The following is a 26,480-nucleotide window of genomic DNA, read 5'->3' as shown; positions in this document are numbered from 1 at the left end:
ACAGGGAGGCCTGGCATGCTGTGATTCATGGGGTCGCAAAGAGCTGGACACGACTGAGCAACTGATCTGATCTGATGTCATCTTGTACATTTTTTTAAAAATGCATAGACCTGGTACTTTCAGATATACCAGATTTGCTGTGTAAAAAAAATGATCCCTCCTAATTCCACTAAGGTTGGAAGGAATCCCTGAGAAAATGCACACCTTCCTCAAAAGTTAGAAGAATCCTTTCCTATTGGTGCAGGGGATGGGATCAGACAGGAACAACAGGTGAGAGCTAGAGAAAAACACTGAATTCAAGAATTTATATCTGAAAACTTAATGCTCTTTTTTAAGTAGCTGTCAAGATTCTCAGTGATTTCCATATGTAAGTAGAAAAGAGAGAAAACACTTGAAGAGGGAATTTAAACGTGAAATTACAGGGTCAAGAAGCTGACACAAGCCCTTTGTCTCCATCACCATCCCTTCCTGAGATCAAGGTCACCATATGATTTTCCTGAGCATCGTTGATTAAGCAGCACAGTACATAAAATGTAAAGCATGCAATAATAATTTACTTTATATGAAGCAAAAAGTCTTCACTTACCCAAGGGAGGCTGAACCACAGTGAGATTGACAGTTACAGACTCACGGACGTCCAGCCCCTTCATCTCAGCCACACAAGTCACAGTGCCATTGCCCTGTGGTGTCAGAGCAAGGACGCTCACTGCACTTTGAAGGTCCTCAGGCTCCGGGATGGAATAATAGCTCGAATGGCTCACGGGAACCCCTATCTCCCAGGAAAGATCTGGGAGCAGGGTCCAGTTCAGTGCACGGCAAGTCACATTACAAGGCTTATCCTCAATGACTACAAGGCTGCCTCCAGGAATGAGCAACTGCCCCATGACTAAAGGAGAAAAGAGAAATGTTCGAGGGAATGATCATGCCTCTCAGAGCCAGATTTTTCCAAAAATTTTCCTTTAGATCACATTGCATGAGCGCTGTCTTCCCCAGCCCAAATTGACTGTGTCTGTATCCGGAAGCCGTAAGTCAGGTTTGATCTGTGTATTAAGCTTACACCTGTCAGGCTCATGGAAGAAGGGGAGGTGGCTCACCAGAAAATACAGATTCCAGAGAAAATGAATAAATAAAAAATCAGGATCCAGGGACTTGGGAAGCATACTTAATTCAAACACTCGTGTTCTCTTTCAACACGTAATTTTTTTCTATTAGTTTTGATTGCATTTCCTCTTTCTGTTCTATTCCATTTATCTAGAATCCCTATTATATGCATATAGAAACCCTGGGACTCATTCTTCAGGTGGTTATCTATTTATATCTCTATTTAATTGTATTCTTTCACCGAATTCTTGGAAATTTTTAGGGACTTGTCTTTCACCTTCACTGATCATTTATTTTGTTGTTAATTATAACAAATCTGTAGTTCACATCTTTCCGTGTTTTTTCATTTTTTCACTTAAGGGTTTGTTTAATTGTCTTAAAGCAATATTCTCTGATTGTTATTACCTTTTGAAAATATCCTTGTTAAATTTCACAGGCAATAAACAATAAGCATTTTCTTAAAAAAAAAAAAATCAGGATCCAGGGAAATATAAATTACATGGGAAAGATGGGATGAATGTGCCCACCACAGAGGGCTACAGGATCACTGCAGCAGAGTGGCAAACTTGTCCTGGGCTGCCCTAAGAATCAATGCAAAAAGGGAAAGAACCTTTACATTCTTTTCATTGTAGAGAGAACACATCTCAGAGTTTCATGATGGAAGCAAGTCTCTCCTGGCCTTCTTTGATTCATTTTTCTTTATTTTGGGACAACACATTTTAAAATATAATTTCCTATGATATTGCCTTAAAATATTTTTCTAGGTACAAATTAGATACAAATCTAATCTAATCATAGAAATAATTACCTTAAACCCTGTATCAAAATATATTAGATCAATTATTTTAAAGTTTTTAGTAAAGACTCCCTTGCATATGCCAGGGCTCACACTGCAAATAACCCATTTGAAAATAGCACTTGTATGTGCTACCATTACTAAAATAACCTGAGGATTGGCCCCGGAAAAGACACAGCCTTAGTGAATTACATAGACATTGAAACATTCAAATTAAAATTTCCTAAAACTCCCTCTCACATTTTATAATGGAAAAAACACTGGACTAAGAATCAAAGAATCTGTTCTGGATCCTGACTTTCCCACAAAATTGTTATCACCTTGGGCAGATCACTGAAATTCTCAGGCTCTCTTTTTACCACCTGGTGAGCAAGAGGCTTTAACTTAGATCAGTGGTTCCCAAACATTTTGGTTTTAATACCTTTCATATTCTTAAAAACCGCTGAGGATGCCAAAGACTTTTGGTTTAGGTGGGGTCTATCTATATTTCCCATATTTGAAATTAGAATTAAATATTTGCTTATTTTCAAACACATATTTTAAAATAACATCAGTAACCCATTACTTGCCAGATGGCTCAGAAGATAAAGAATCTGCCTGCAATGCAGAAGGCCCCAGGCTTGATCACTGGGTCAGGAAGATCCCCTGGAGAAGGGAATGGCTAACCACTCTAGCATTCTTGCCTGGAGAATTCCATGGACAGAGGAGCGTAGGGGACTATAGTCCAAGGGGTCACAAATAGTCAGACACAACTGAGCAACTAACACTTTTGCTGGTTAATACGGATTAACATATTTTTATGAAAAATATATTTAACCCAAAATAAATTAGTAAGAAAAATGACATTGTTTTCTATTTATGCAAATCTCTTTAACATCATGTGGCTGCCTTCAATCTGTTGGCATATATTGCTTTCTTGGATTATATAAAGAAAACATGAAAATCTAACTTCACACAGATATATGGTTGGAGTGGTAAGGAGGCTTTTCAGATAATCATGGCTATTCTTTAATACTACACCAAAACTTGACAAGTAGTGTTTTCTTAAAGTTTAGTTACTCTGTGGAGGGCTTCCCTGGTAGCTCCGATGGTAAAGAATCTGCCTGCAATGCGGGAGACCTGGGTTCAATCCCTGGGTTGGGAAGACCCCCTGGAGAAGGGAATGGCTACCCACTCCAGTATTCTGACCTGGAGAATTCCATGGACAGAGGAACTTGGCTGGCTACAGTCCATGGGGTCGTACGACCAAATGAGCGACTTTCACACACACTATAAACTGAAACCACACAAATAAACTTTTATTCTGTTACATTAGAATTCATTGCTTTAGCTGGCACTTTGAGTGGATCTTTTATCCTTGCATGATTTTGTATCATACATCAGCCACTTGGAAAATGCCGGTCCACTAAATTATGCAGACCTTCCCAGTGTACAGTGGGAAACTCCCTGTACATTCATGACAATGCGTGAGAAAGGCAATAACATCTTAGTATGACTGTGGAGACATGTATTCTCATAAACCACCCTGAAAGAACATGGGAAGACGCTGGGGAGTTTCCAGACTAGACTGAACGGAATCAGCTCTCAAAGCCCTTCTTACTCTGAAATGTTAGATTTCCCATTATTTCTTTCTTGGATAGTGTCTTAGAGTAAGTGAAGCACATTAGTTATCTCAAGGATTACTGTAAATATAATGAGAGAGGAACGGATTTGTCCCTCTGCAGGCTGCAGGGGTTTGTGCTTATTCTTTTCATTTCATTCATTGTTTCATGATGGAGATGTTTAAGAAGACAGGAACTGGAGTGGAATACTGCTGCTTTAGTGATTTTGTATGCCAGTCTTAGTGGCCCTCAAAACACCTGAGGTCTAGATTTCAGTGTGTGATTAATTGGTGGATTGGGCAGTAAATAGAAACACTCAATCTGAAGCATTTTCTTTTTCAGTATGTATAGGTGATCCACTTTTTCCCACTCACGGGCTTTCACAAAGGCCATCCAGTGGTGTGAAACACTTTTCACAAGGTGATAGCTAGAACATCCACATAGATTTAGGATGACTCAACATGCAGTTATGTAAGCTCTCTTTATTTTTCTTGTGGATACACGGGAAGGGGAAAAAAACAGTCTTTTGAAGTAAACTGAATGAAGTGCCATTCAGATCATTACAATCAAGATAAATGGATGCAGTTCTGTCTCAATCTGTGGGTTCCTTCCACGCGATCTTGGGGAAGACTGTATCTTCCCTAGATGCTTGTTCTTCCATCTGTGTTAAAACCCAAAGGCTACAGTAATTATCAACATTAAAAAATGCACATTTGCAGTGTTCAGGCAACTTTATAGATTCATAGCTTCCAGCAAGATGCTATAAAACCACATGGATTTAAGAATCTGATATGCCAAAAGCATAGCAACAGCAAGTCATGTCTTTGACCTTGTTTCCTTGATCCAGAGGTATTTCTCCATTTTGCCTGTTTTCTACAGACCTTCAAAGCACCTCTCATATGGCACCTGCTCCCTGGAGCCAACCTAGAGTACTTCATTGAGTCTCTCATCTCCCTTCACAACTTGAACCTGACCTTGTCTCCCTCTCATTGCACTGGCCAGCAACTACACTGCACCGCTGTTGTTTATGCCCCTGCATTATCCACTTTGTTGTTGTTGTTCCGTCACTCTATCGTGTCTGACTCTGTGACCCCATGGACTGCAGCACACCAGGCTCCCCTGTCCTTCGCCATCTCCTGGGGTTTGCTCAAACTCATGTCCACTGAGTCAGTGATTCCATCCAACCGTCTCATCCTCTGCCAGCCACCTTCTCCTCCTGCCTTCAATCTTTCCCACCATCAGTGTCTTTTCTAATGAGTCGGCTCTTCGTGTCAGGTGGCCAAAGTACTGGGGCTTCAGCTCCAGCATCAACTCTTTTTTTTTTAATATTTATTTGGCTGTGTCGGGTCTTAGTTGCTGCACACAGGATCTTTGTTGCAGCCTGCAGGATCTTTCATGTGGCACACAGATTCTGTAGTTGTGGCAGGCAGACTTAGCTGCTCCGTGGCATGTGGGATTTTAGTTCCCTGACCAGGGATCAAACCCGAGTCCTCTCCTTCACAAGGTGGATTCTTAACCACTGAACCACCAGGGAAGTCCCTATCCACTCTTCTCGAATTCTTGAGGACAGGATTGGGTCTCATTGCACTTACCTTTGAGTCTTCCTTAAATGCCTAATGCAATGGCATGCTCCTATTGGGAACACAATAAATAATAGCAAATGACTACATGGAGATTGCTCTGAATCAGGTGCTGACCTAAAGGCGTTTATATAGACCTACTCTTTTGATCTCACAACTGCCCTGTGATGAGGAAACTGCAGCACAAGGTCACTAAGTAGTACGTTCAAGGTCACACAGTTAGCAATAAAGCTGGAATTTGACCTGGCAGCCAGGCTCCCATGCCTCTGCTGTTAACCCCCAGACTTCTCTGGCCCCCAGCTTCATAGGCAGGAAACTGAAACAGACAGAGCATGGGGGTCTTCAAACCACCCTCAGCCAGTTTTTCATCTGATCCTCAGGGTAAACCTGTGATGTGAGCAGGGGAGTCTTATCCCCACTTTAAAGATAAAGAAATTGAGCCATTCCAGGAGTCTCCAAGGTGGGATGACAACAAAACCAGCACTCATATCTTTGATTCCTTGTCCTGCGCTCTTTCCTTTTACCACAAAGTAATACAGGAACAATTTCACTGTGCAAACTAAGCCAATAATCCAGGTAGCCTCACATGATCACTTTAGAGAGTATCATTGTACCCTTAATTAAGCCACACAAAATCAAGGACACATAAAAATAAAGATAAAACAATTTGGCTAAATTTAAAAATAAGCAAGTAGAAACAGGTAGACCTGTATCTCCACCAAACATTATCAAACTTGATTTGATAGCAGTGCAAATATAGACCAAATCATCGGAAATTTCTCCTGAACTAACAAATAAATATACATAAGAAAAAATTTCAAAGCCACAATGTAGTCTGTTAAAAGAGATGCTGCCATAGAAATCAGGAACTCTAAAAGCTCCAATACATCTACAAATATTACATAGTTACATTTTCAAGGAATGCAAAATGATTAAACTTTGATAAAGATATTCTGAATCTTTGTAAAGTATCCTTTTATTTTGTTCACTATGTAGCGTAATCTTCAGCACCTCAAAATTACCTTTGATGCCACAACTTCCCTATAATGAAAATGAACGATAAAAGGAAAAGTAAGTTGTCCATTGTTATAAATTTTGTTACTGTTTTATTTTCTCTAAGAGACATGGTAGGGTTGAGTGAACACGCACCATTGATTGTAAGACTCACTAGGGGCAGGAAAGAGATTAGGAAAATTCAGCCAGAAAGAGGAAAAAGTTAAAGCATGATTCAAAGTTGATACATGATTTCAGGTAAAGAAACAGAGCCAGGATATGAAAAACTAGGAAAAGGGCAATGATTGTCAACTCTCTCTCTAAGTCAAAGATGAATGACCACAACTGGCCTTAGAATTCCAGGATACACTTCCAGAAAAGCTGTTCGAACTGAAATTGGTCAGATGGGAAAGTGATTAAAAAAAAAAAAAAAAAAACACCTGTCTTTCATAGCCTTAATAAGAGAAAATGGAAAATAAAGGAATGGAAAGATGGAAGGGGAGGGGAAGAGAAGCAGGAAGAAAGAAAGTAGAAAGACAGTGAGGAAGGGAGGAGAGAAATAAACACATGAGAAAACAACAAACACTAGTCAGTTCAGAGAAATTAGAAGCATAATATCAGCCAAAGGCAAGTCCACACATGGAAGAAGGAAGGCAGGGAAGAAGGGAGAGAGAGGGAGAGATGATAAATAAACAGCAAAATATCCATCAGTTCAGAATAATTCCAAGCATGGTACCAACAGAAGGCTGACCCTAGATGTCCCCACATGACATGAGCTTCAGAAGCTTCTTTGCAACCTGATGTTTTATCCAGAGGACTGCAAGTGCTCCTCATCAGAGTTGCCTGCATACACACCTTGAACAGAAAGGAAGGCGGCTCCATCCCGATTGCTGTTCTGAAGGCTGCATTTGACTTGCCCGGCATCGCTGAGTTGCACGTCATGAATTATCATCTCAGAGATGAAGTTCCCGCCCTCTTGGTAGCTTGCCGAGGTGAAGCGGTCACTGGTGATGATGGTCTCATTAGGTGTCATGCTCAGCACCACTGTGCCTCTCAGAGCCCACATGACGAGCTTCCAGCCCTGGGAGATGGTGCAGTTGAAGCGAGCCTCCGAGCCCTTCAGGGCTGTGACATTCTTGGGACCCTCTATGATTTCACTGCTAGATCCACAGGCTGAAAGACAACCAGGTTTGCAGGTGGTGAGGGGATGACTCTACAGAGGTCAGCTGTACACTGTAGCCCTTCTGTGTACCAGTCGGGACCATCCAATGGCTCAGACTCCATGTCCTGCTGGTCCCAACACCAGGGCTCCCAGTAGATCAGGAGATGCCAGTGGACAGGAAGCCATGGGGACAGGAAACCACAGCCCTCCTTTCCACACCCCCAACTCCACAGTCTATGGGAAATCCCAGCAAGATTGGGGATGGGAGGAGCAATGCCCCTCCTCCAGAGGGAACATTCCCTGAAGTATCTGACCCCAGCCTGTCCAGAGAGCCACCACTAGCCCAATTCTGTTACTTCAGGTAAGTTCTTCAGCCTCACTATGAAGTGGGAATTTTCCTCCCATTGAAATGGGGAAGACAGATGATTTCCACCTCTGAGATTTCAAGGCTCAAAGCGGGGAGTGGAAGGAAGTGTCTCTTTGCACAGAGAATGGAGACCCTAGCTTGCCATGATCATGGTCCACCACACCCCCCCAGCACCTTTAGGACAGACCTGTCACTGAGGCAGGTCTTTTCCAAAGATGAGAAGAGACCCATGTGGGAGACACAGAGAGGGAAAATACATAGAAGGATGTTGGAGAGCAGGATCCCTCAGCAAGAACACTCGAGGGAGGCATTTACAGCCTCATAGAGTCTCACAGCATCTAGTGTCCGGTTTAAAACTCCCACACATGAGCATGTAGTTCCAGGGCATAAGACTGTGGACTCCGGAATGAGTCCTGGCCCACTGGGCAAGTTATCACACTTCTCCTTGACCACTCCTCTCACTGTAAACCAGGGGGGGTCACTGGTACTGAAACCCAGAAGGGTGCTGCAGGGTCTCCCCAGGTACAGGTCCTCCCCTCCCCCACCCCCTCCTCCTCCTTGTTTGTAGAAAAGCTTTAGCCTTCTAGGCCTTACCCAAGTCCCAAAGAACAGATTTAATCAGAGAAGTGAAAACACACACACACGAAAACAGTCAAACAAGACAAAATATTAATAGTTTAGCCATAAAACAAAGTCAAGGACCCTTAGCTCCTCCTCCAGGGCTATTGATCATTTGTTGTTGTCGTTCAGTCACCAAGTCATGTCTGACTCTTTGCCACCCCATGGACTGCAACACGCCAGGCTTCCCTGTCCTTCACTATCTTCTAGAGTGTGCTCAAATTCATGTCCACTGAGTGGGTGATGCCATCCAACCATCTCATCCTCTGTTGCCCCCTTCTCCTCCTGTCCTTAATCTTTCCCAGCATCAGGGTCTTTTCCAATGAGTCGGCTCTTCATGTCAGGTAGCCAGAGTATTGTAACTTCAGCTTCAACAACTTTCCTTCCATTGAATATTCAGTGATTTCCTTTAGGATTGACTGGTTTAATCTCCTTGCAGTCCAAGGAACTCTCAAGAGTCTTCTAGATAATGTTCTGAGCCAAATTCTTGAGTTGTTCTGCAGAGTCCAAAACCCCCACCAGGTGAAAGAAGTTAGCTGCTTGCTGCTCACAAGCACAGAGACCACAGACCAGTTGGAACCAAAAGGCTGATAAAATTGATATCTGAAATACCACCCTGTTTTCTTACCAATCAGAAGAATGTCCATGAGCTGCTCACGTACTCTGTGACCTCCCCGCTTCAACTGCCTTTTAGCCATCAGGGAGTTTTGGTCTTTTGAGCATTAGCTGCCTGTTTGCCTCGTTCAGCACCTGCAATAAATGCTGTATTTTCCTTCACCACAACCTGGTGTCAGCAGTCTGGTTTGGCTATGTGCTGGGCGAGCAGACCCAAGATTGATTTACAGTACCGCAGCAATTAGTTTTAAGAACCAAATGAGACAACCCATGCAAAGCCTTTACAATGACACTCAAGCATTCAGGAAGCAGTCACTATTATGTGACTTGCAAGAAAACCAAGAAAATCATAGAGGAAAGTAAAATTATTTCCTTCACACTTTTCACAGCATTGTACTTTTCCCTCACCAGATGCATTCTGACACTGGCTTTAACTGAAATGACAACTTCTAACTGGCCTTCCCCAGGGAGGGGACCAAGACCACTCTAGCTCACAGGAACTCGGGCAGAATCACTCAACACGGAGTGTGTTCTGCTCCTGAAGAACTCAAGAATCTTTCAGTCATTTAGTTGATTTTCTTATCACCAGGAAAAGCAAGGTGGTGGCCAGAGTTTTCCTAGACTTTCCCATGTATGTAGTAATAATTCAAAGTAGAACTTGCATAGCAACCAAGAGTCTTCGCGATTTCTCATCTTCTGCCTCTAGTGTGTGCTTGTTTGTTTTCCTTTGTTTTTTTGGATGCACTGGTCTTCACTGCTGCAAGCAGGGACTGCTCTTCACTGTGGTGCATTTGCTTCTCGTTGCAGTGGCTTATCTCGTTGCAGAGCACAGGCTCTAGGCACGTGGGCTTTGGTAGTTGCAGCATTGGGACTCAGTAGATGCAGCTCTCAGGCTTAGTTGCTCCGAGGCACATGGGATCTTCCTGGACCAGGGATTGAACCCGTGTCCCCCTCATTAGGAGGCAGACTCTCAACCACTGGACCACCGAGAAAACACCCCTCTTATGTTTTAATAGTGAAGAAATGAAGACCAGCAACATCTCGGGATTTGTGAGCACAGGGATGTTGCTGGGACATAAACTCAGTTCTTTGCACTCTGAAGTTTCCCTCTTCCCACTCTTTCCTCTCTGATCTCAGAGTTTATGGCAAACAGAGCCCTGGCAGCCCACACCCTTGGTTTCTTCTCAGCCACGCCTGCCACCATCAGTAAAGACTACATGTTCCTATCACCTTCTGGAACTGTAGGCTCCCCCCTTCCAATCTTACAAGGTCAAGTTGTAAGGAAGATTCTAAAGGAATCTGATTACTGTATGAAAGATTTCTGGGGAGGAACCTCCCTGCCCATCACTCACTGAAGTACCCAAAATGCACTGCAGGGGATGTGCCCACTGCAGGGCCAGGTCCATTGGAGAGGATAGGAGACAGGGACCCAGATGCCTGCGAGGTAGAGTCAAGGAGGGGGCCCCCAGGCTTCAAAAAGGCAGAAATAAAAGAAGATCAAAATTAACTAAACTAATCCCAGATAGGGATAAACACGATCACTATTCTTTATTTTGCCTCTGGGCATAATAAAAAGAGAAAAAGTAAGATCCTAAATAACCGCTCAGAGTGGGTCTTCTCCCTTAACCGTGGGCATATTTCTCTGATCCGAGGATCCCTCTGATATGGGATTTTTTTTTTTTAAGGGGGGGAGGGGCGGGGAAAGCCCGAGGAAGGAAAGTCAGAGATTATTCCCCAGGGAAGCCACAGCCGCTGTGCCAACTTGGATCTTTCCATGAGCCCTGAATCTCATCTTAGGAAGAAGCACAAAAGAAAAGAAAGGGCCAAATCTATACTGCGAGGAAAGAAAGACTAGACACACTGTCATACTCCACGCTATGATAACACCATCCTTCCCCATTCAGACTCAGGTCTGTGTGAGCAGATTGGAAGACAGCCTGCGGGGCTGGGTGTGGGAGGGCAGGGGGTGAAACCCAGGCTTGCCCCGCCAGCATCTCAGTCCAGGCCACTCCAACAGGATTAAGCAAAGCGTCTGAAACCCTGGTCCCATCACTGCCTGGCACCAGGGAGGTTATTCACTCCAAAACCGCGCTTACTCTAAAACCCTGCTCACTCCAAAACAGTCTTTAAATTCCCTGTGGACTGCAGGTGGGAATAAGAACGCATGAGGGTCCAGACCTTACTGTGCAGGGAAGCAAGAGCGAGGGAGGGACCTGGGCCAAACGGAGACTTCGCATTTGAACTTGGCCTTTAAGCTAAACAGGAGGCACCGAACCCTAATCACTAGACCCCTCTGACATCATTGCCAGTGATCTTTGCTACCACCACAAACTGACTCCCCCCAGCTCTGCCCTGTGACTCAGAAGCTCTATTTTAGGTGACGTGAGGCCCTGAATTCTCACTGCTCCTCACCTGCATCCTATCAGCTGTGGTGTGTAACCTGCCCCACACATGACAAACATGAGAAAATTGTCTCAAACAGTCCCCATCTCGATGCAAAACCTCACCTTCCCCTTTGCTCTTTCAGTTTGTAGAGCAAAGGACCAAACCACAGGCAGAGCCATAGGAATGAACCATCAGTGTCCCCACCCACCTCGCTCGCTGAAGTGACCAGCTCTGGGGGTCACCCAACACCGAGTCCTCCCCTGCCAGAGTTGACCCACTTGTTTGAGGCTTGTCATGTCTACAGCCTTCAACTCCAAATGCAGGGCTCCTGCCCTGCCCCCACCCCGACCCTTTCTCTCCTCCTGCTTTGCAAATCCCACTCCACCAAGCATCTCCATGTAAATGACTGGCTGCCCCTCAGAATTGAGAAGTTCCCCTTCCAACTAATTGTGTCCTAACTGTGGAGTCCTGCCCCAAGGCCACAGAAGTGGAGCCAGAACCAAGATCACCTCCAAAACTGATTGAACCCTTTTGTACCATTGCCCAAAACCCCCTTGATCATCACCAACCAGCTCCCTGACCCCACGTTAGGCAAAAGTACCCACCCAGTGCTCACCTATAGTACCCTACTACTCACCTAACACCAACCTTCCAGCAGGAATTTTCTTTGTCTTGAGGTTATAAAAATTGGCTGCTAACCCACAAAACTATTGACTATCCCTGGTCTGTCAAGAGGTCACCTCACTGTACTCGTGGTATCCACATTATCTCTGCTCTTTGTTCTTAATAAACTCGCTCCCTTCTGAAATTGCCTGTGTCTGGAAACTCTTTTCCAACCCATGCTTGAACTGCCACCACACTAACATCTGCAAAACTAAAATCACTCACACAGGAACATGTGGCCAGCTGCCTGGCCCCTTCCAGTCCTCCATGGATAGATCCTGAACATGAGTACCATTCTTCTACAGTGATTTCTTCTCAGCCCCCTAGGGTAGCAGCTGGTGTCTCCCAAGCATGGGGGGACAGCGGGTCTGCCCAAACCGACCCCTCTAGTCTTCCACTCACCTCTTCTCAAGCTTCCCTCCTGTACCTGTAGACCTCTAACCTGCTCCCATCTGTTATTTAACATTGGAAATGAATAGAAAAGCAGACAGTTAAAAGCAGAAGGGAGGGATTTCCCTGGCAGTCCAGTGGCTAAGACTCAGTCCACCCAATGCAGGGGTCCAGCCAGTGCAGGGATCCACCCAATGCAAGGGGCTCAGGTTCAATCCCTGGACAACTTGATCCCACATGACACAACCAAGACATAGCCAAATAAAAAATAATAATAATGATAAATAAATAAAGAGGAAAAAAGACAGAATGGAGCAAGGTAAATAAAGTGGAGGGGGTGGAAGGGAAGGGCCCTGGTGAGGCAGCTCCAAAGGTGAAAATGGAAGTCAAAGCATATCAAGGCAGGGGACTTGCCTACTGTTCCAGTGGTTGAGACTCTGCCCTCCAATGCAGGGAGTATGGGTTTGATCCCTCGTTGGAGAGCTAAGACCCCACATGAAAGAAAGTGTTAGTCGCTCAGTCGTGTCCGACCCTTTGCAACCCCATGGACTGTAGCCCACCAGGATCCTCTGTCCATAGGGTTCTCCAGGCAAGAATACTAGAGTGGGTTACCATTCCCTTCTCCCGGGGATCTTCCCCACATGGGGATCGAACCCCCATCTCCTGCATTGTAGTAGATTCTTTACCACCTGAGCAGGGAAGCCCCTAGGATCCCACATCCCTCGCAGCCAAAAAAAAAACAAAACATAAAACAGAGGCAATGTTGTAACAAATTCAATAAAGACCTTAAAAACAGTCCACGTCAGAAAGACTTTCAAAAAAAAGAAAACCAAAAGGAGGGTTGGGCCATCAGAAAGAGACTGAGGAGTGAGGAAGGGGTCCGGAGGTGGATCTGAGCTGCCCGCCGCATCCTGCTGACTGCAGCAGGGGGTGCCAGCATCACTGTCGCCACCGTCACCCAAGACTGCTCTCCACGTGGCAGCCAGACAGATCTCAACACGCCAATATGATCGGGTACCCTTCCCTACCCCCATCCCAGACTTTGTTTAAAATATTTCCACCCTTTAGAATATAGACCAGATCATCCTTAACATTATCATATCTTAAAACCCTGCTTAGTTTCACATCCATTTCATTTTTCCCCAACTCCACCCTCTGACCACCAGATCATCTTTCATCTATCAAACTTACCAGCTCTTTCTGGCTCACTTTGCACAGGCAGAGACTGCCTGGAGAGCCAGTCTCATTTACACCTCTGCTCCCAGCCAAGTAGTCTCCCCCTCAGGAAGCCTTCCCAGACCACTTTACACAAGTCAAATTATCCAGAACAGGATTTTGAATCAGTGAAGCACTTGTCACGGCGGTGATTTCGTATTGATTTTTCTATTAGTTGATGTCTAAGCTCTTGGCTAGCAGGGACTCTGCCCAATTTTGCACATCCCTGTGCCTGCAACTAAATGACACATAAGAGCCCCAAGTGAATATTCACCAAGTGAAGAAACAGGATGGTCAAGTTCTGTATAATCCGCCATGCTGGGTGTAAGGTGGAGAGGAGAGGGCTGGCAGGAGCCCTCTGCGTACACATGGAGGCTGCCCTTAGCTACTCAAAGCTAAGTCTAAAAAAGAAGGAGTCTTTACCCAAAACTTTTCAAGCCTCCTAGGGGGTCAGAATTTTGCAATGGATCCCCACCCACCATGGGGCTCTAGAATTTACCCATAATCCCCACTGGAAGGGTTGATGCTGAAGCTGAAGCTCCAATATTTTGGCCACCTGATGTGAAGAGCCAACTCATTGGAAAAGACCCTGATTCTGGGAAAGACTGAAGGCAAGAGGAGAAGGGGGCTACAGAGGATGAGACAGTTAGATAGCATCACTGACTCAATGGACATGAATAAATTAAACCCTGGGAGACAGTGGAGGACAGAGGAGCTTGGCATGCTGTAGTTCATGGGATCGCAAACAGACTCGACTTAGCGACTGAACAACAACTTCTGCCCTCTTGGAATAGCCACACCCAAGCCTCAACCCAAGCCAATCCTGCCTTCAAAACAGAGTGAGTGAGTGAGTGAAGTCGCTCAGTCGTGTCCAACTCTTTTCGACTCCATGGACTGTAGCCTACTAGGCTCCTCTGTCCATGGGATTTTCCAGGCAATAGTACTGGAGTGGATTGCCATTTCCTCCTCCAGGGGATCTCCCCAACCCAGGGATTGAACCCGGGTCTCCCACATTGTAGACAGACGCTTTACCATCTGAGCCACCAGGGTAAATGGCTCAGAAGAATTGTAGATATGGAATTTAACAATTTCCTGCTAAGCCATTGGAAGAGGTTTTTGCCACTGTGACTGAGAAAGTCATGTGGGAGCCATATCCTGGAAATATGGTTGAGCCTGGTTTGCTACTCCCACGAGTCCTTAAGCTCTGCACCCCATGAGTCCCTAAGTTCTGCACAAGCAGAGAAAATGTCTTCTTTCCAGCCTACAGACAAATGCACATCAAGCACCTAAAAAAATGCTTAACACCCTGCACAAGACAGAGGCCATCCAAACATCTCTGTCCCCAAATACGTGTTAACACCCCAGAGCCAGCTTCCCTTGTCTTAATGTGTAAACACACCCAAAACCAACATTTATGGAATAGTCCTGACTGCACCTCACACACTCTGATCGTCCCTGTACTATTTTATTTCTGTTTTAGTTATGTTTTCACTGCTGTCATAGACAGAGTTTAAAACACAACAACAACATTATCTAGCCCTCTGAAACAGAGTTTATAGGTGTATATCAAAGTCAAAGCATTAGTCACCCAGTCATGTCTGATTCTTTGCAACCCCATGGACTGAACCCCCCCACGTGCCTCTGTCCATGGGATTCCCCAGGCAAGAATACTGGATTGGGTAGCCATTTCCTCCTCCAGGGGGGTCTTCCCAACCCAGGGATAGAACCTGGGTCTCCCGTATTTCAGGCAGATTCTTTACAGCCTGAGCCACCAGGGAAGCCCATAGGTGTGTTTGGTACAAAGCAAGCAAAATATCTACACAGCTAGAAGTCAGAATAACAGTCTCTCTAGGGAAGGGGTGGGGGAGGGGCTAAAGGAAACATTTGTGAAACGTTCTTGGGCTCCTTGTTGATACACAAAAGTGCTCAGTTTGTAAAATTTCATCAAGCTGTACCTTTACGACTTGCACAATTTTCTGTATTCTTCAATACAGCACCTTAAGATCACTGCAGTAAGAATACCCTGAGGAGTTTAGAACTAGCTAGGAAAACATGAAAAACACACCAGAAGCAATGAAATCAGCACAAGACATAGTCAAAAAAAAGCTGAAGTATAAACTGGTTACTTTAAGCACCCCAGGATCTGCACTCTCCATCTATTGCGATGCAGAATCTGACTGGGAGACCCTGGTCTGGGACACCTGGAATTCATTCTGATTGACACCCTGGGAAAGTTCCAGGCTGAGAAGGAGCTGTTGGGAGGACCAGGAGGTCTCACAGGCGATGGGCCCCTTACTCTGTCATTAATGGGAAATAGGATGATTGTCCTGAAAACTGCAAGGTCAGGAAGGCTTCAGAGAGGAAGTGATGCCTGAGTCAGGTCTTCCTTGAAGACCAGGTAGAATCAGAGGAGAAAGTTCAGGCAGGAGAATGTAATGCTCTAACAAGAGCAGTGACTTTGGGAAGGGACCACAGCAAGACTCCCAAGGCGAGGACCCCGCAGTGGAGGATTTGTGGGCTCACAGGCACATGAAGGACCTTTCTGGAGTAGGGCTGGCATGGCAGGCAATGGACCCCTCTGAGTGGTAAATAATCTGCCTGCAATGCAGGGGACTGGGTTCAGTGCTTGGGTCAGGAAGATGCCCTGGAGGAGGGAATGGCAACCCCCTCCAGTATTCTTGCCTGGAGACTTCCATGGACAGAGCAGCCTGGTGGGCTACAGTCCCTGGGGTCACAAAGACTCGGGCACAACTGAGCACACGCAGGCACAGGCAGGAGGAAGTGGAGGGAGGACGGGGACCCATTGGGAAGAGCTCAACAAAGAATCTTTGGGCAGCCATGCTCCCCAGTGGCCCACTCCAGGTGCCTTCTGCCCACTCCAGGAGGATACCCCAGAACATCCCACCAAGCTCCGTGGTCCCTACCTGCCAGCACGGCCAGGACCACCAGCACGGGCAGGACGCCTCTCTCGGCAGCTCCCTCCATCTCACATGTTCCTCCTCACCTGGGAAAGCAAAATAGGCAGGTCACAGTTGGTCCCCTTGCAGAGACCCAAGGGGACCCTCCCAGTGCGCATGTGTCCCTGGAGAGATGAATCAGCACTTCTCAGCCTGATCAGCAGGGGCACCAGCCCCATCTGGGAACTTGTCGGTGGTTTGATTACCTGGTGGTGGTGGTTTAGTTACTCAGTCATGTCCGAGACTTTGCCCCATGGGCTGTAACCCACCATGCTCCTCTATCCGTGGGATTCTCAAGAATACTGGAGTGGGTTGCCATTTCCTTCTCCAGGGGATCTTCCTGGCCCAGGGATCAAACCCACACCTCCTGCCTCGCAGGGAGTCTCCTGCATTGCAGGTGGATTCTTTACTGCTGAGCCACCAAGGAACTTCTTAGAAAAGCAGATTCTCAGGCCTACCCTGGACCTACTGGATTAGGTCTAGGGGGTGAGCAGGAAGAATTCTGCCCAAAGTTAAGCATGGGACCAATTCTGGTACATACTCATGTCTGAGAATCACTGTATTAAGTGATCTTGCTCCCAAGCCCATGCATAAATCATGGAAACACCTACTATGCTCTACAATGACCACAGAATCACTGACTGAGAGGTCTGAGTGTGGGTTTACTGTTATTCCCTTCCATTATATGGATGGGAATGGATGCTCTAATCACTGAGAAAAAAACAATCCTACCCACAAGTTTACATTATCAGAATAAAAATAGCAAAATGAAGAACTAGATCATAAGCTTATTAGAAGGTGGTAAGAGGTATGAAGACAAACAGTGGAGAGGAGTGTGTGTGAGGGGGTGTGGGGGATGTGCTGGCTGATGGTTCAGAGGAGAGATCGGAGAAAGGCTCCCAAGAAGGTGTCCCATGAGTAGGGAAGGTGGTGAGGTGACAGGCAGGTGGGTAAGTGCAGAAGGGCCTCCCAGGCTGAACAGCAGGTGCAAAGGCCCTGGGGTGAAACTGTGCCTCTGTGTTTGTTTGCGGAACTACAGAGAGACTCTGGGGCCTGGGCAGAGAATGAAGGTGAGTGGAAGGGGAGCGGTCAGCATAGACCAGGTGAGGCCTTGCTGGCCCCTTGCAGCACAAGGCAGTCTTGTCATGCACATATCTCAGCCCATCCTTTTTTCTGTGATAACCCTCTTGCTCACTCCCTGTCCCCTCATTTTTAGTTTTATTCTTTCCTTCTCCCTGGGACAGGCCTGTCCAAGACTGTCACCAGCACTGCTTGGAGCATTTTAGTCGTCCACTGAATGTATTCTGAATTGTCTCTAGAAACACCTGCTCCTCAGCCCCAGGGAAGGGGCTCTTTATTTCACCCATCCTTAGCACAGTGACCTGACCTGCCAGGAGTTTTCACTCTGGCTTTGGCATCCACACAAATTTCAAACCTCCACTTGGGGGATACAACCCATCCCCCCAAATTGGGGGGCAACAGGTTCCATCAGAGACCCTGCACAGGGTTCTGTGATGAACTGACCCACCCACCCTGGGATCCATCCTGTCTTCTTTTACAGGATGTAGGAGGCAGGCCCCACAACAACGCATAAGCAGAAATACGAGAACTGAAATAGACACAGGTAATAACTGCATCACCTCCACCTGTGAAAGGCGCCACATACAAGCTGCTGAATCAGAGTTGGGGTGGGAAGGATTGAGGACCCCCGGGCCTGTGACCCCCTCTTTACATGGTAGCATGTCACTGGTTGCTCACGAGATCACGAGAAGGAATGTGGGATTTCCCCCTTCTTTGTTTTCTGATGACTTTGGAAAGTAAATTTCAGCCTGTGTAGGAAACCATGTCCACTTGTGTGCAATTGTGTCGTGTAAGGGGTCATGGTACCTGTGCAGCAGGAGCATCCCACCTCAGCCTCTTCCATCATCGAAAACAGACTCAGCAAATCCCTGCAAATATGCTTTGATTCCAAGCTTCCGGAGAAGGGCATGGCTACCCACTCCAGTGTTCTTGCCTGGAGAATTCCATGGACAGAGGAGCCTGGCAGGTCTACAGTCCCTGGTGGTCCCAGAGTCAGACATGACTGAACAACTAACACTTTCACTTTCACCAAGCTGTCCAGCAGCTGAACACAAACTAAAATCATAGGCTTCCCAGATTGATCCAAGATCCCAAATTACCAAGCACCAAATAAATCATTTACTAATTTTTTCAAGGTTCGATGAACACAAGTGGACAAGTCAGTTGCTAGGCGAGTCACCTAGAATCTAGGCCAGAGCAGAGGATGGAGGAGAAATTGAGCTGCCGAGTTATAAAAGTCACACATTTTACCAAAAGCAATAAATGTGAAGTGTGGACCCAGCATCACTGAAACTGCAGCAAGAGCTTAAGGTCCACCATGAAGTATTTCTAATCACTGATGGTCAGGGTCACTTGAGCTGCCAACTAGGACCAGATGACAATTCACTTATTCTCTGTGTGACAGAATGAGGCCATTCCTAAAAGCTCAGCATCAGCCCCCCGGCTGGGGTATGGGAACACCCCAAGTGCTACAGGAACCCAGATGTGGATTTGTGAGCAGACCCTATTCAAAGGGTGGGTATAGAGAAGAACTGTCATCAGGTTGATTTCAAGTTGTAACTGAGCTCAGACAAGTCCCTTTAATTAAAGGAAATCTCTGCCAGGTAATTTGCAAGTTCGTATCTTGGTGGAGTAATTTGAGATTTCACTTCTTATTCATTTTATTACAGAAGACTTGCATTACCTGCTTTTAGTTGAAGAACTGCAATGTTAAAAGTCTCAAATCTTATTAAACTGCATCAGGACAGGATTTAAATACCAACCACTCTTTATTGCCCAGACAAGGCAGAAACACTGAGCAGACCCATCTGCACCCAGCAAGCTCGTCATCTCAGGAAGGAAATTGTTGAATTTGATCATCTGATTTATTTACCCATAACACACACACACACACCCTTTTGGCTGGGTTCTTAGAAACAGCCTGATACCACAAAATTCAGGGGCTGCAGACATCCTGTCTTTAGGCATCAACATAAATTCTAAACCCCAAAACAAGGAAGACAGTGAGAATTTAAATGCACACAAGGGGCTCTCTGCAAACCTCTGTGCACATACAAAGGCACCAAGGCGCCTCCTCCACCCAGTACCTCAGCTCAGGGCGCCCCCATATTCAGAGGGGCGCTTACTCTGCCAGCAGATGTGGGGAGTCTTAGAACTTCCAGAGATTTAGAGCAATTTCCCTTCCATCAACCCTCTCACTGGGGAAAGATATGTGTGTATGCTCAGTCACTCAGTCATGTCCAACTCTTTGCGATCCCATGGACTGTAGCCTGCCAGGTTCCTCTATCTGTGGTATTCTCCAGGCAAGAATATGGGGTGAATTGCCATTTCCTCCTCCAGGGGATCTTCCCAACCAAGGGATCAAACCTGAGTCTGCTGCATCTCCTGCATTGCAGAAGAATTCTTTACTGCTGAGCCACTGGGGAAGACTTGGGGAAGAATAAACGGCATTTAAAGTCTGTCCAATGAATAACAGGCATGCCAGGAATTTTCCAGCGGAGTCTCAGCTTTCAACGCAACCCAAGAACAGCTCCCAATGAAGCTAGAATTGAGAAACAGTCTAAAATTCCTACACTCACAGGGCATCCCGGTGTTTTCATTTTAACTCTGTGGAATTTGGGAAACAGATATGCCTCAGATTGCTCTTTCCCCCAAGGCCAGCTAGCGGGCCTCCAGGAGCTAAGCACCAGCTCCCCGGAGGAAGCCGGTACCTTCGGGGAGTCCACTGGCCACACACCAGGCCCACGGGGTGTCTCACCTGTGGCAGGTGGATCTGGCCCTCAGGCCTTCAGCGAAGGTTCTCGGTCCCCTCTTTCCTGCCTCCGAGCTCTCCCCACACAAACGCAGGAGCAAATCTGTCGGCCACTAGAGAATCTGGACGGTGCTCAGCTGTTACCAGGAAGTGGCTCACGTCACAGGCCGAGCACACAGAGGTGGCCTCCTGCCTCGGGCCCAGAGCAGCAGACTATCAGTTAATCATCAGCCAGCCCGAGGGCCGGTCAGACGGACAACGCCCCGCCTCAGGGCCACGGCTGCCCTTCCACCTGGCTTCACCCCTGGTTCCCGCCCACGAGCTTTCTCACCCAGCAGAGCCAGGCCCGAGCCCTCCTGCCCCAGCGGGAGGACAGCAGCCCCTTTCTGCGCATGGTTGTGGATATAGATATGGACGCGGACCCGGCCGGCCGCCAGCCAACCTTGCTCCCTGGGCTCCGGCACAGGCTTGGGGCTGGCAAAGCCGGTTCCTGCTCCCAGCCAGGTTCCTCCACGTCCACAAGAACAGGTTCTTTTGTGAAAGAAAAAAAACAAAGTCCTGAGGGTGAAGTCCTCTGGAGTAGAGCCAGCTTTAAAAGTCAAGTCCTGTTTCCCATGGAGGGTTCGCTGGAGAACTGCTAAGAGGTTTTCTACAGACGTCCCAGACCCCAGCCCCTTGGAAGCGAATCAAGGAACTTCGCTTTTCGGAGCACTGATAATTCCTAAAAAAAAGTCATCCCCCCAAATCATGAAGCAACATCGTACCAAATTGTCTACTCTCTTACGGTTCTTTCTGAGTTTCTGGCTGCTCTCCATCACCTTCTAATCCAGTCATGGAACTCAGGGCAAAGGTGTGGATCTTATACTGAGAGTAAGACCCTGGAAAGCAAGGAATATGGGAGAAACACTGTGCCTTCCAGATGAAGGGATTCGGAACACACCACCCCAAAACATGCCGCTTTGGCATAAAGATTATTTTTAAGCTGAAGATTGAGATGCAACAGATGCAAAAAAAAGAAAAAGGGAAAAATAACCTTCTCAGAGCTTTCCTTTTCTGATTGAAAACAGCACCTTCTGGGAAATTAGGTTGCCATAAATTTCTCTCCAGGGTAGGTCTACTCCCAGAAGAGAAAACACAAATGACCTACTCCCAGTCCTGTCTCCAGGGGAGTTTATGATGCTAAGGAAGACAGAAAGACCATTCATGCCTGCGTAGACGAATGTCACCACAAACTTCTTAACTCCCATCTATCCTAAAAAAACTGTGTTTTTTTGCCTAAGATGACTTTTCTCAACCACTTCCTTTCTCCTAGTAAGTTAGCTATGCAAGTCTTTAACCATTCAGTGAGACAGTTACCTCCTTTGTTGGCTCCCATATGCATACAAAATAAACATTTCTCCTCTTAATCCAGCTATAGTCAGTTTAATTCACAGGCCTCAGGCTCAGAACCTAAGAGGATAGAGGAAAAGATTTTTTTTTTTTTTTTGCTTCTCAACCAGGCTTTGGGGCTAGGAGCTGGTCAGAAAAATGGTAAACAAGCAGGTAGACCTGGAGAGTCAATATATTTGTCAAATATCTCACAAATATACACAGGATTAAAGCATCTTATTTAGGAGTTGTGACCCTGAAGGACTGAGATAATTCAAAACTCAAATGATTCCAAGGCAATGAGCCACAGGAACCAAAAAATCAAAGGCCAACATAACTCATTTTGCCCAATGTGCTTTTTTGTTTTCTTGGCTTCATTCCATCCTGACATTTAGAATATCAGTCACCAGGCATCCTTTATATGTGGCATCCAAAAAGAAATGATACAAATGAACTTACTTACAAAACAGAAAGTGATTCACAGACTTAGAGAAATGAACTCATGGTTGCTGGCAGCAGGATGAATGGCAGGAGGCCTGGTACCCTGAAGACATTGAAGAGACTTATGGGACCTGAATGCAAATAGGTGCGGGGTCGGGGGAGGGTGTGGGGGGGTGGCCTTGGATGCAGAGGAGAGGCAGGGTCCAGACCGAGGATTCAGACAAGAGGTTTGTCTTTAACTCTAATACAGAAAGAAACATCAAGAAGAGTGGTGAAAACTTTGAAATGGGGAAAAAAGATTATGGGATTATCTGATTTAATAGGACCTGAGCTGTCTCTGAGCTTCTGGAAACTCTAAGTTTCTTAATTTTATGTGTCAACTGGATGGAAGCACATAGAGAGTTGGTTAGACATCTTTTTCAGTGTGTCTGGGAAGGCACCTCCGGAAGATGTTGGCATTTGAATCAGTAGACTTGAGGAAAGCAGATTCCTTCCCACTGTGGGTCACATCATCTAGTCACTCAGTGGTGTCTGACTCTTTGCAACTCCATGGTCCATGAGGCTCCTCTGTCCATGGGATTCTCCAGGCAAGAATATTGGAGTTGGTTGCCAGTTCCTTCTCCAAAGGATCTTCTTGACCCAGGAATTGAACCTGGGCCTCCCATATTGCAGGCAGATTTGAGCTTCATCTAACCTTGTTGTTGCTGTTCTTGTTTAGTCATTAAGTCATGTCTGACTCTCTGCGACCCCATGGACTGCAGCACACGAGGTTCCTCTGTCTTTCACTATCTCCCAGAGTTTGCTCAAATTCATGTATATTGAGTTGGTGATGCCATCCAACCATCTCATCCTCTGTCTCTCCCTTCTTCTCCTGCCTTCAATCTTTCCCAGCATCAGGGTCGAGTGCTTAAAAAGAACACAAAGTGGAGGAAGGATGAATTTCCTCTCTGTCTGACTATTCAGCTTGGACATCAGTCTTCTTCTGATCTCAGAGACTGGCCCTCTTTGGTCTCAGACCTTCAGACTCAAACTGGAAGTTAGACCATCAGTCCTTTAGTTCTCAGGGTTTCAGATCTGGACTGAACCACACCACCACCCCTCCCAGGTCTCCATCCTACAGACAGACGGTCAAGGAATTCTTCAGCCTCCATAATCACGTGGACCAATTTCTCATAATTGATTAACGAATAAATAACTTATTGGTGCTGTTTTTGTAGGGCACTGACTAATAAAAAGTTGTAAGAAACTGAAAGTAATATAAATGATTCTAGTATTTAGAAATGCAAATGAACTTCGACCACAGATGCAATTGATTTTTGCCCTGAAGCTACTGACCAGTTCTGCATCTATTTGTAAATTTTTTTTTAACATTCATGATGGCACATAGATGTGTGTCCCTTGAATCATCCTTTGAATCTGTTGTAATGTCTTGCTGGTTCCCTCATTAATTAATGAGTTAAATAAAATCTGAGACATATGTTTCTTTTCGATTCATATGAGAGCTATGGTTTTAGACCCTTTAACAGCCCTTTGAGAAATTAAGTGAACTGGTGGCATGATCTCTGTGGAATATTTTTAAAATATTAAAAGTAACAGGTCGAATCATTAAAGTTTTACTGAGTCTAAACTCATACCGCTTACCATACAACAGGTCAAAAAATCAGATGAGTTGTTGTGGCAAGCAACTTTATTCAGAAAGCCAGCAGACTGGGACTATGATGGACTAGTGTCCCAAAGAACCATCTTACCCAAGTGAGAATTCAGGCATCTTTTATACTAAAGGCAGGGCTGGTGGGGGTGGGGTTGTTGTAAACTTCTTGGTGCAGGAATCCTTTGTTATTGCCCCTGTATACAAAGGTCTGGCCACAATGTAACAAGATAAATGTTTTTCTCTGTTCTGCAACTTTTTATCTCTATAAAGTGAAAGTGAAGTTGCTCAGTCATGCCCGACTCTTTGAGATCCCACGGAGAGTAGCCTGCTCCAAGCTCCTCCATCCATCGGATTTTCAAGGCAAGAGTACTGGAGTGGGTTGCCATTTCCTTCTCCAGGGAATCTTCCCAACCCAGGGATCGAACCCAGGTCTCTCACATTGTTTTATCTCTATAGGAATTTTTCAAAAAATGTTATACCTTTAAAGGTCAGAGCCTTGAGAATGGACTATCCTATATGTTTCAGTCTATAGGTAAAATTCTTTTAGTGATCAATTTTTAACAAAAACAATATAACACAAAGATTAAAGAAACAGATCCCAAAGGCAAGCAGATTTGTTCTTCCCTGTTACAAAAGTGCCCACATTTAACTGTTTTTCACTTACATAAATAACAATTTCCTATTCAGATCAGATCAGTCGCTCAGTCATGTCCGACTCTTTGCGACCCCATGAATCTCAGCACGCCAGGCCTCCCTGTCCATCACCAACCCCCGGAGTTCACTCAGACTCACGTCCATCGAGTCAGTGATGCCATCCAGCCATCTCATCCTCTGTCGTCCCCTTCTCCTCCTGCCCCCAATCCCTCCCAGCATCAGGGTCTTTTCCAATGAATCAACTCTTCACATGAGGTGGCCAAAGTACTGGAGTTTCAGCTTTAGCATCGTTCCTTCCAAAGAAATCCCAGGGCTGATCTCCTTCAGAATGGACTGCTTGGATCTCCTTGCAGTCCAAGGGACTCTCAAGAGTCTTCTCCAACACCACAGTTCAAAAGCATCAATTCTTCCGTGCTCAGCCTTCTTCACAGTCCAACTCTCGCATCCATACATGACCACAGGAAAAACCATAGCCTTGACTAGAAGAACCTTTGTTGGCAAAGTAATGTCTCTGCTTTTGAATATGCTGTCTAGGTTGGTCATAACTTTCCTTCCAAGAAGTAAGTGTCTTTTAATTTCATGGCTGCAGTCACCATCTGTAGTGATTTTGGAGCCCAGAAAAATAAAGTTTGACACTGTTCCCACTGTTTCCCCATCTATTTCCCATGAAGTGATGGGACTGGATGCCATGATCTTCGTTTTCTGAATGTTGAGTTTTAGGCCAACTTTTTCACTCTCCACTTTCACTTTCATCAAGAGGCTTTTGAGTTCCTCTGCACTTTCTGCCATAAGGGTGGTGTCATCTGCATATCTGAGGTTATTGAGATTTCTCCTGGCAATCTTGATTCCAGCTTGTGTTTCTTCCAGCCCAGCGTTTCTCATGAGGTACTCTGCATAGAAGTTAAATAAACAGGGTGACAATATACAGCCTTGACGAACTCCTTTTCCTCTTTGGAACCAGTCTGTTGTTCCATGTCCAGTTCTAACTGTTGCTTCCTGACTTGCATACAAATTTCTCAAGAGGCAGATCAGGTGGCCTGGTATTCCCATCTCTTTCAGAATTTTCCACAGTTTATTGTGATCCACACAGTCAAAGGCTTTGGCGTAGTCAATAAAGCAGAAATAGATGTTTTTCTGGAACTCTCTTGCTTTTTCCGTGATCCAGCGAATGTTGGCAATTTGATCTCTGGTTCCTCTGCCTTTTCTAAAACCAGCTTGAACATCAGGAAGTTCACGGTTCACGTATTGCTGAAGCCTGGCTTGGAGAATTTTGAGCATTACTTTACTAGCGTGTGAGATGAGTACAATTGTGTGGTAGTTTGAGCATTCTTTGGCATTGCCTTTCTTTGGGATTGGAATGAAAACTGACCTTTTCCAGTCCTGTGGCCACTAATATAAAGAAGAAAACAAAACCCATCTGAAAATATCACCCCTAGATAAGCATCATGATTTTTACTGTATAGCTTCTGTTATTTTCCTCATTAGAAGTGGTAATATAAATTAACCATAGAAAAATTAGAAAATTCAGGTAAGCAGAAAAGGAAAGTGAAAGTGTTAGTCACTCAGTCACGTCCAATTCTTTGCTGCCCCATGGATTGTAGCCCACCAGGCTCCTCGGCCCATGGAATTCTCTAGGCAAGAATACTGTAATGGATAGCCATTTCCTACTCCAGGGGATCTTCCTGATCCAGGAATCAAATCCAGTTCTCCTGTATTGCAGGCAGATTATTTATCATCTGAGCCACCAGGGAAGCCCAAGTAGAAAAGGAGGAAAAATTTTAAACCAAATTTCTCTTAAGCCCAACACGCAAAGACAAGTAGTCGATAGCATGGCATCAGATCAGATCAGTCGCTCAGTCGTGTCCGACTCTTTGCGACCCCATGAATCTCAGCATGCCAAGCCTCCCTGTCTATCACCAACTCCTGGAGTTCACTCAGACTCACGTCCATCGAGTCAGTGATGCCATCCAGCCATCTCATCCCCTGTCGTCCCCTTCTCCTCCTGCCCCCAATCCCTCCCAGCATCAGGGTCTATTCCAATGAATCAACTCTTCACATGAGGTGGCCAAAGTACTGGAGTTTCAGCTTTAG

At 45.7% G+C, this 26,480-nt stretch overlaps 1 protein-coding gene across 3 annotated transcripts in view; it reads right to left on the bottom strand.

Annotated features, from left to right (window-relative positions):
- Nucleotides 1-20,610, bottom strand: part of IGSF5 (immunoglobulin superfamily member 5) — a 50,405-nt gene extending 29,795 nt beyond the window's left edge. The window contains exons 1-4 of one of the 3 annotated variants that reach the window (XM_019962781.2): nucleotides 20,282-20,610; nucleotides 16,411-16,490; nucleotides 6,927-7,244; nucleotides 587-886 (exon numbers count right to left, since the gene is read on the bottom strand). In XM_019962781.2, the coding sequence (XP_019818340.2) occupies nucleotides 587-886; nucleotides 6,927-7,244; nucleotides 16,411-16,471 (679 nt within the window). In that variant the 5' untranslated portion in view covers nucleotides 16,472-16,490; nucleotides 20,282-20,610. The remainder of the gene's footprint in view (nucleotides 1-586; nucleotides 887-6,926; nucleotides 7,245-16,410; nucleotides 16,491-20,281) is intronic. The other 2 variants (XM_019962788.2, XM_070795140.1) reach the window with 2 other exon arrangements.
- Nucleotides 20,611-26,480: the final 5,870 nt, after the last annotated feature.

The sequence above is a fragment of the Bos indicus genome, chromosome 1 (genome assembly GCF_029378745.1).
Source record: "Bos indicus isolate NIAB-ARS_2022 breed Sahiwal x Tharparkar chromosome 1, NIAB-ARS_B.indTharparkar_mat_pri_1.0, whole genome shotgun sequence".
NCBI lineage: Eukaryota > Metazoa > Chordata > Mammalia > Artiodactyla > Bovidae > Bos > Bos indicus.
Note: the sequence above shows the minus strand (reverse complement) of the source record. Positions and strands in the feature narration are given on the sequence as shown.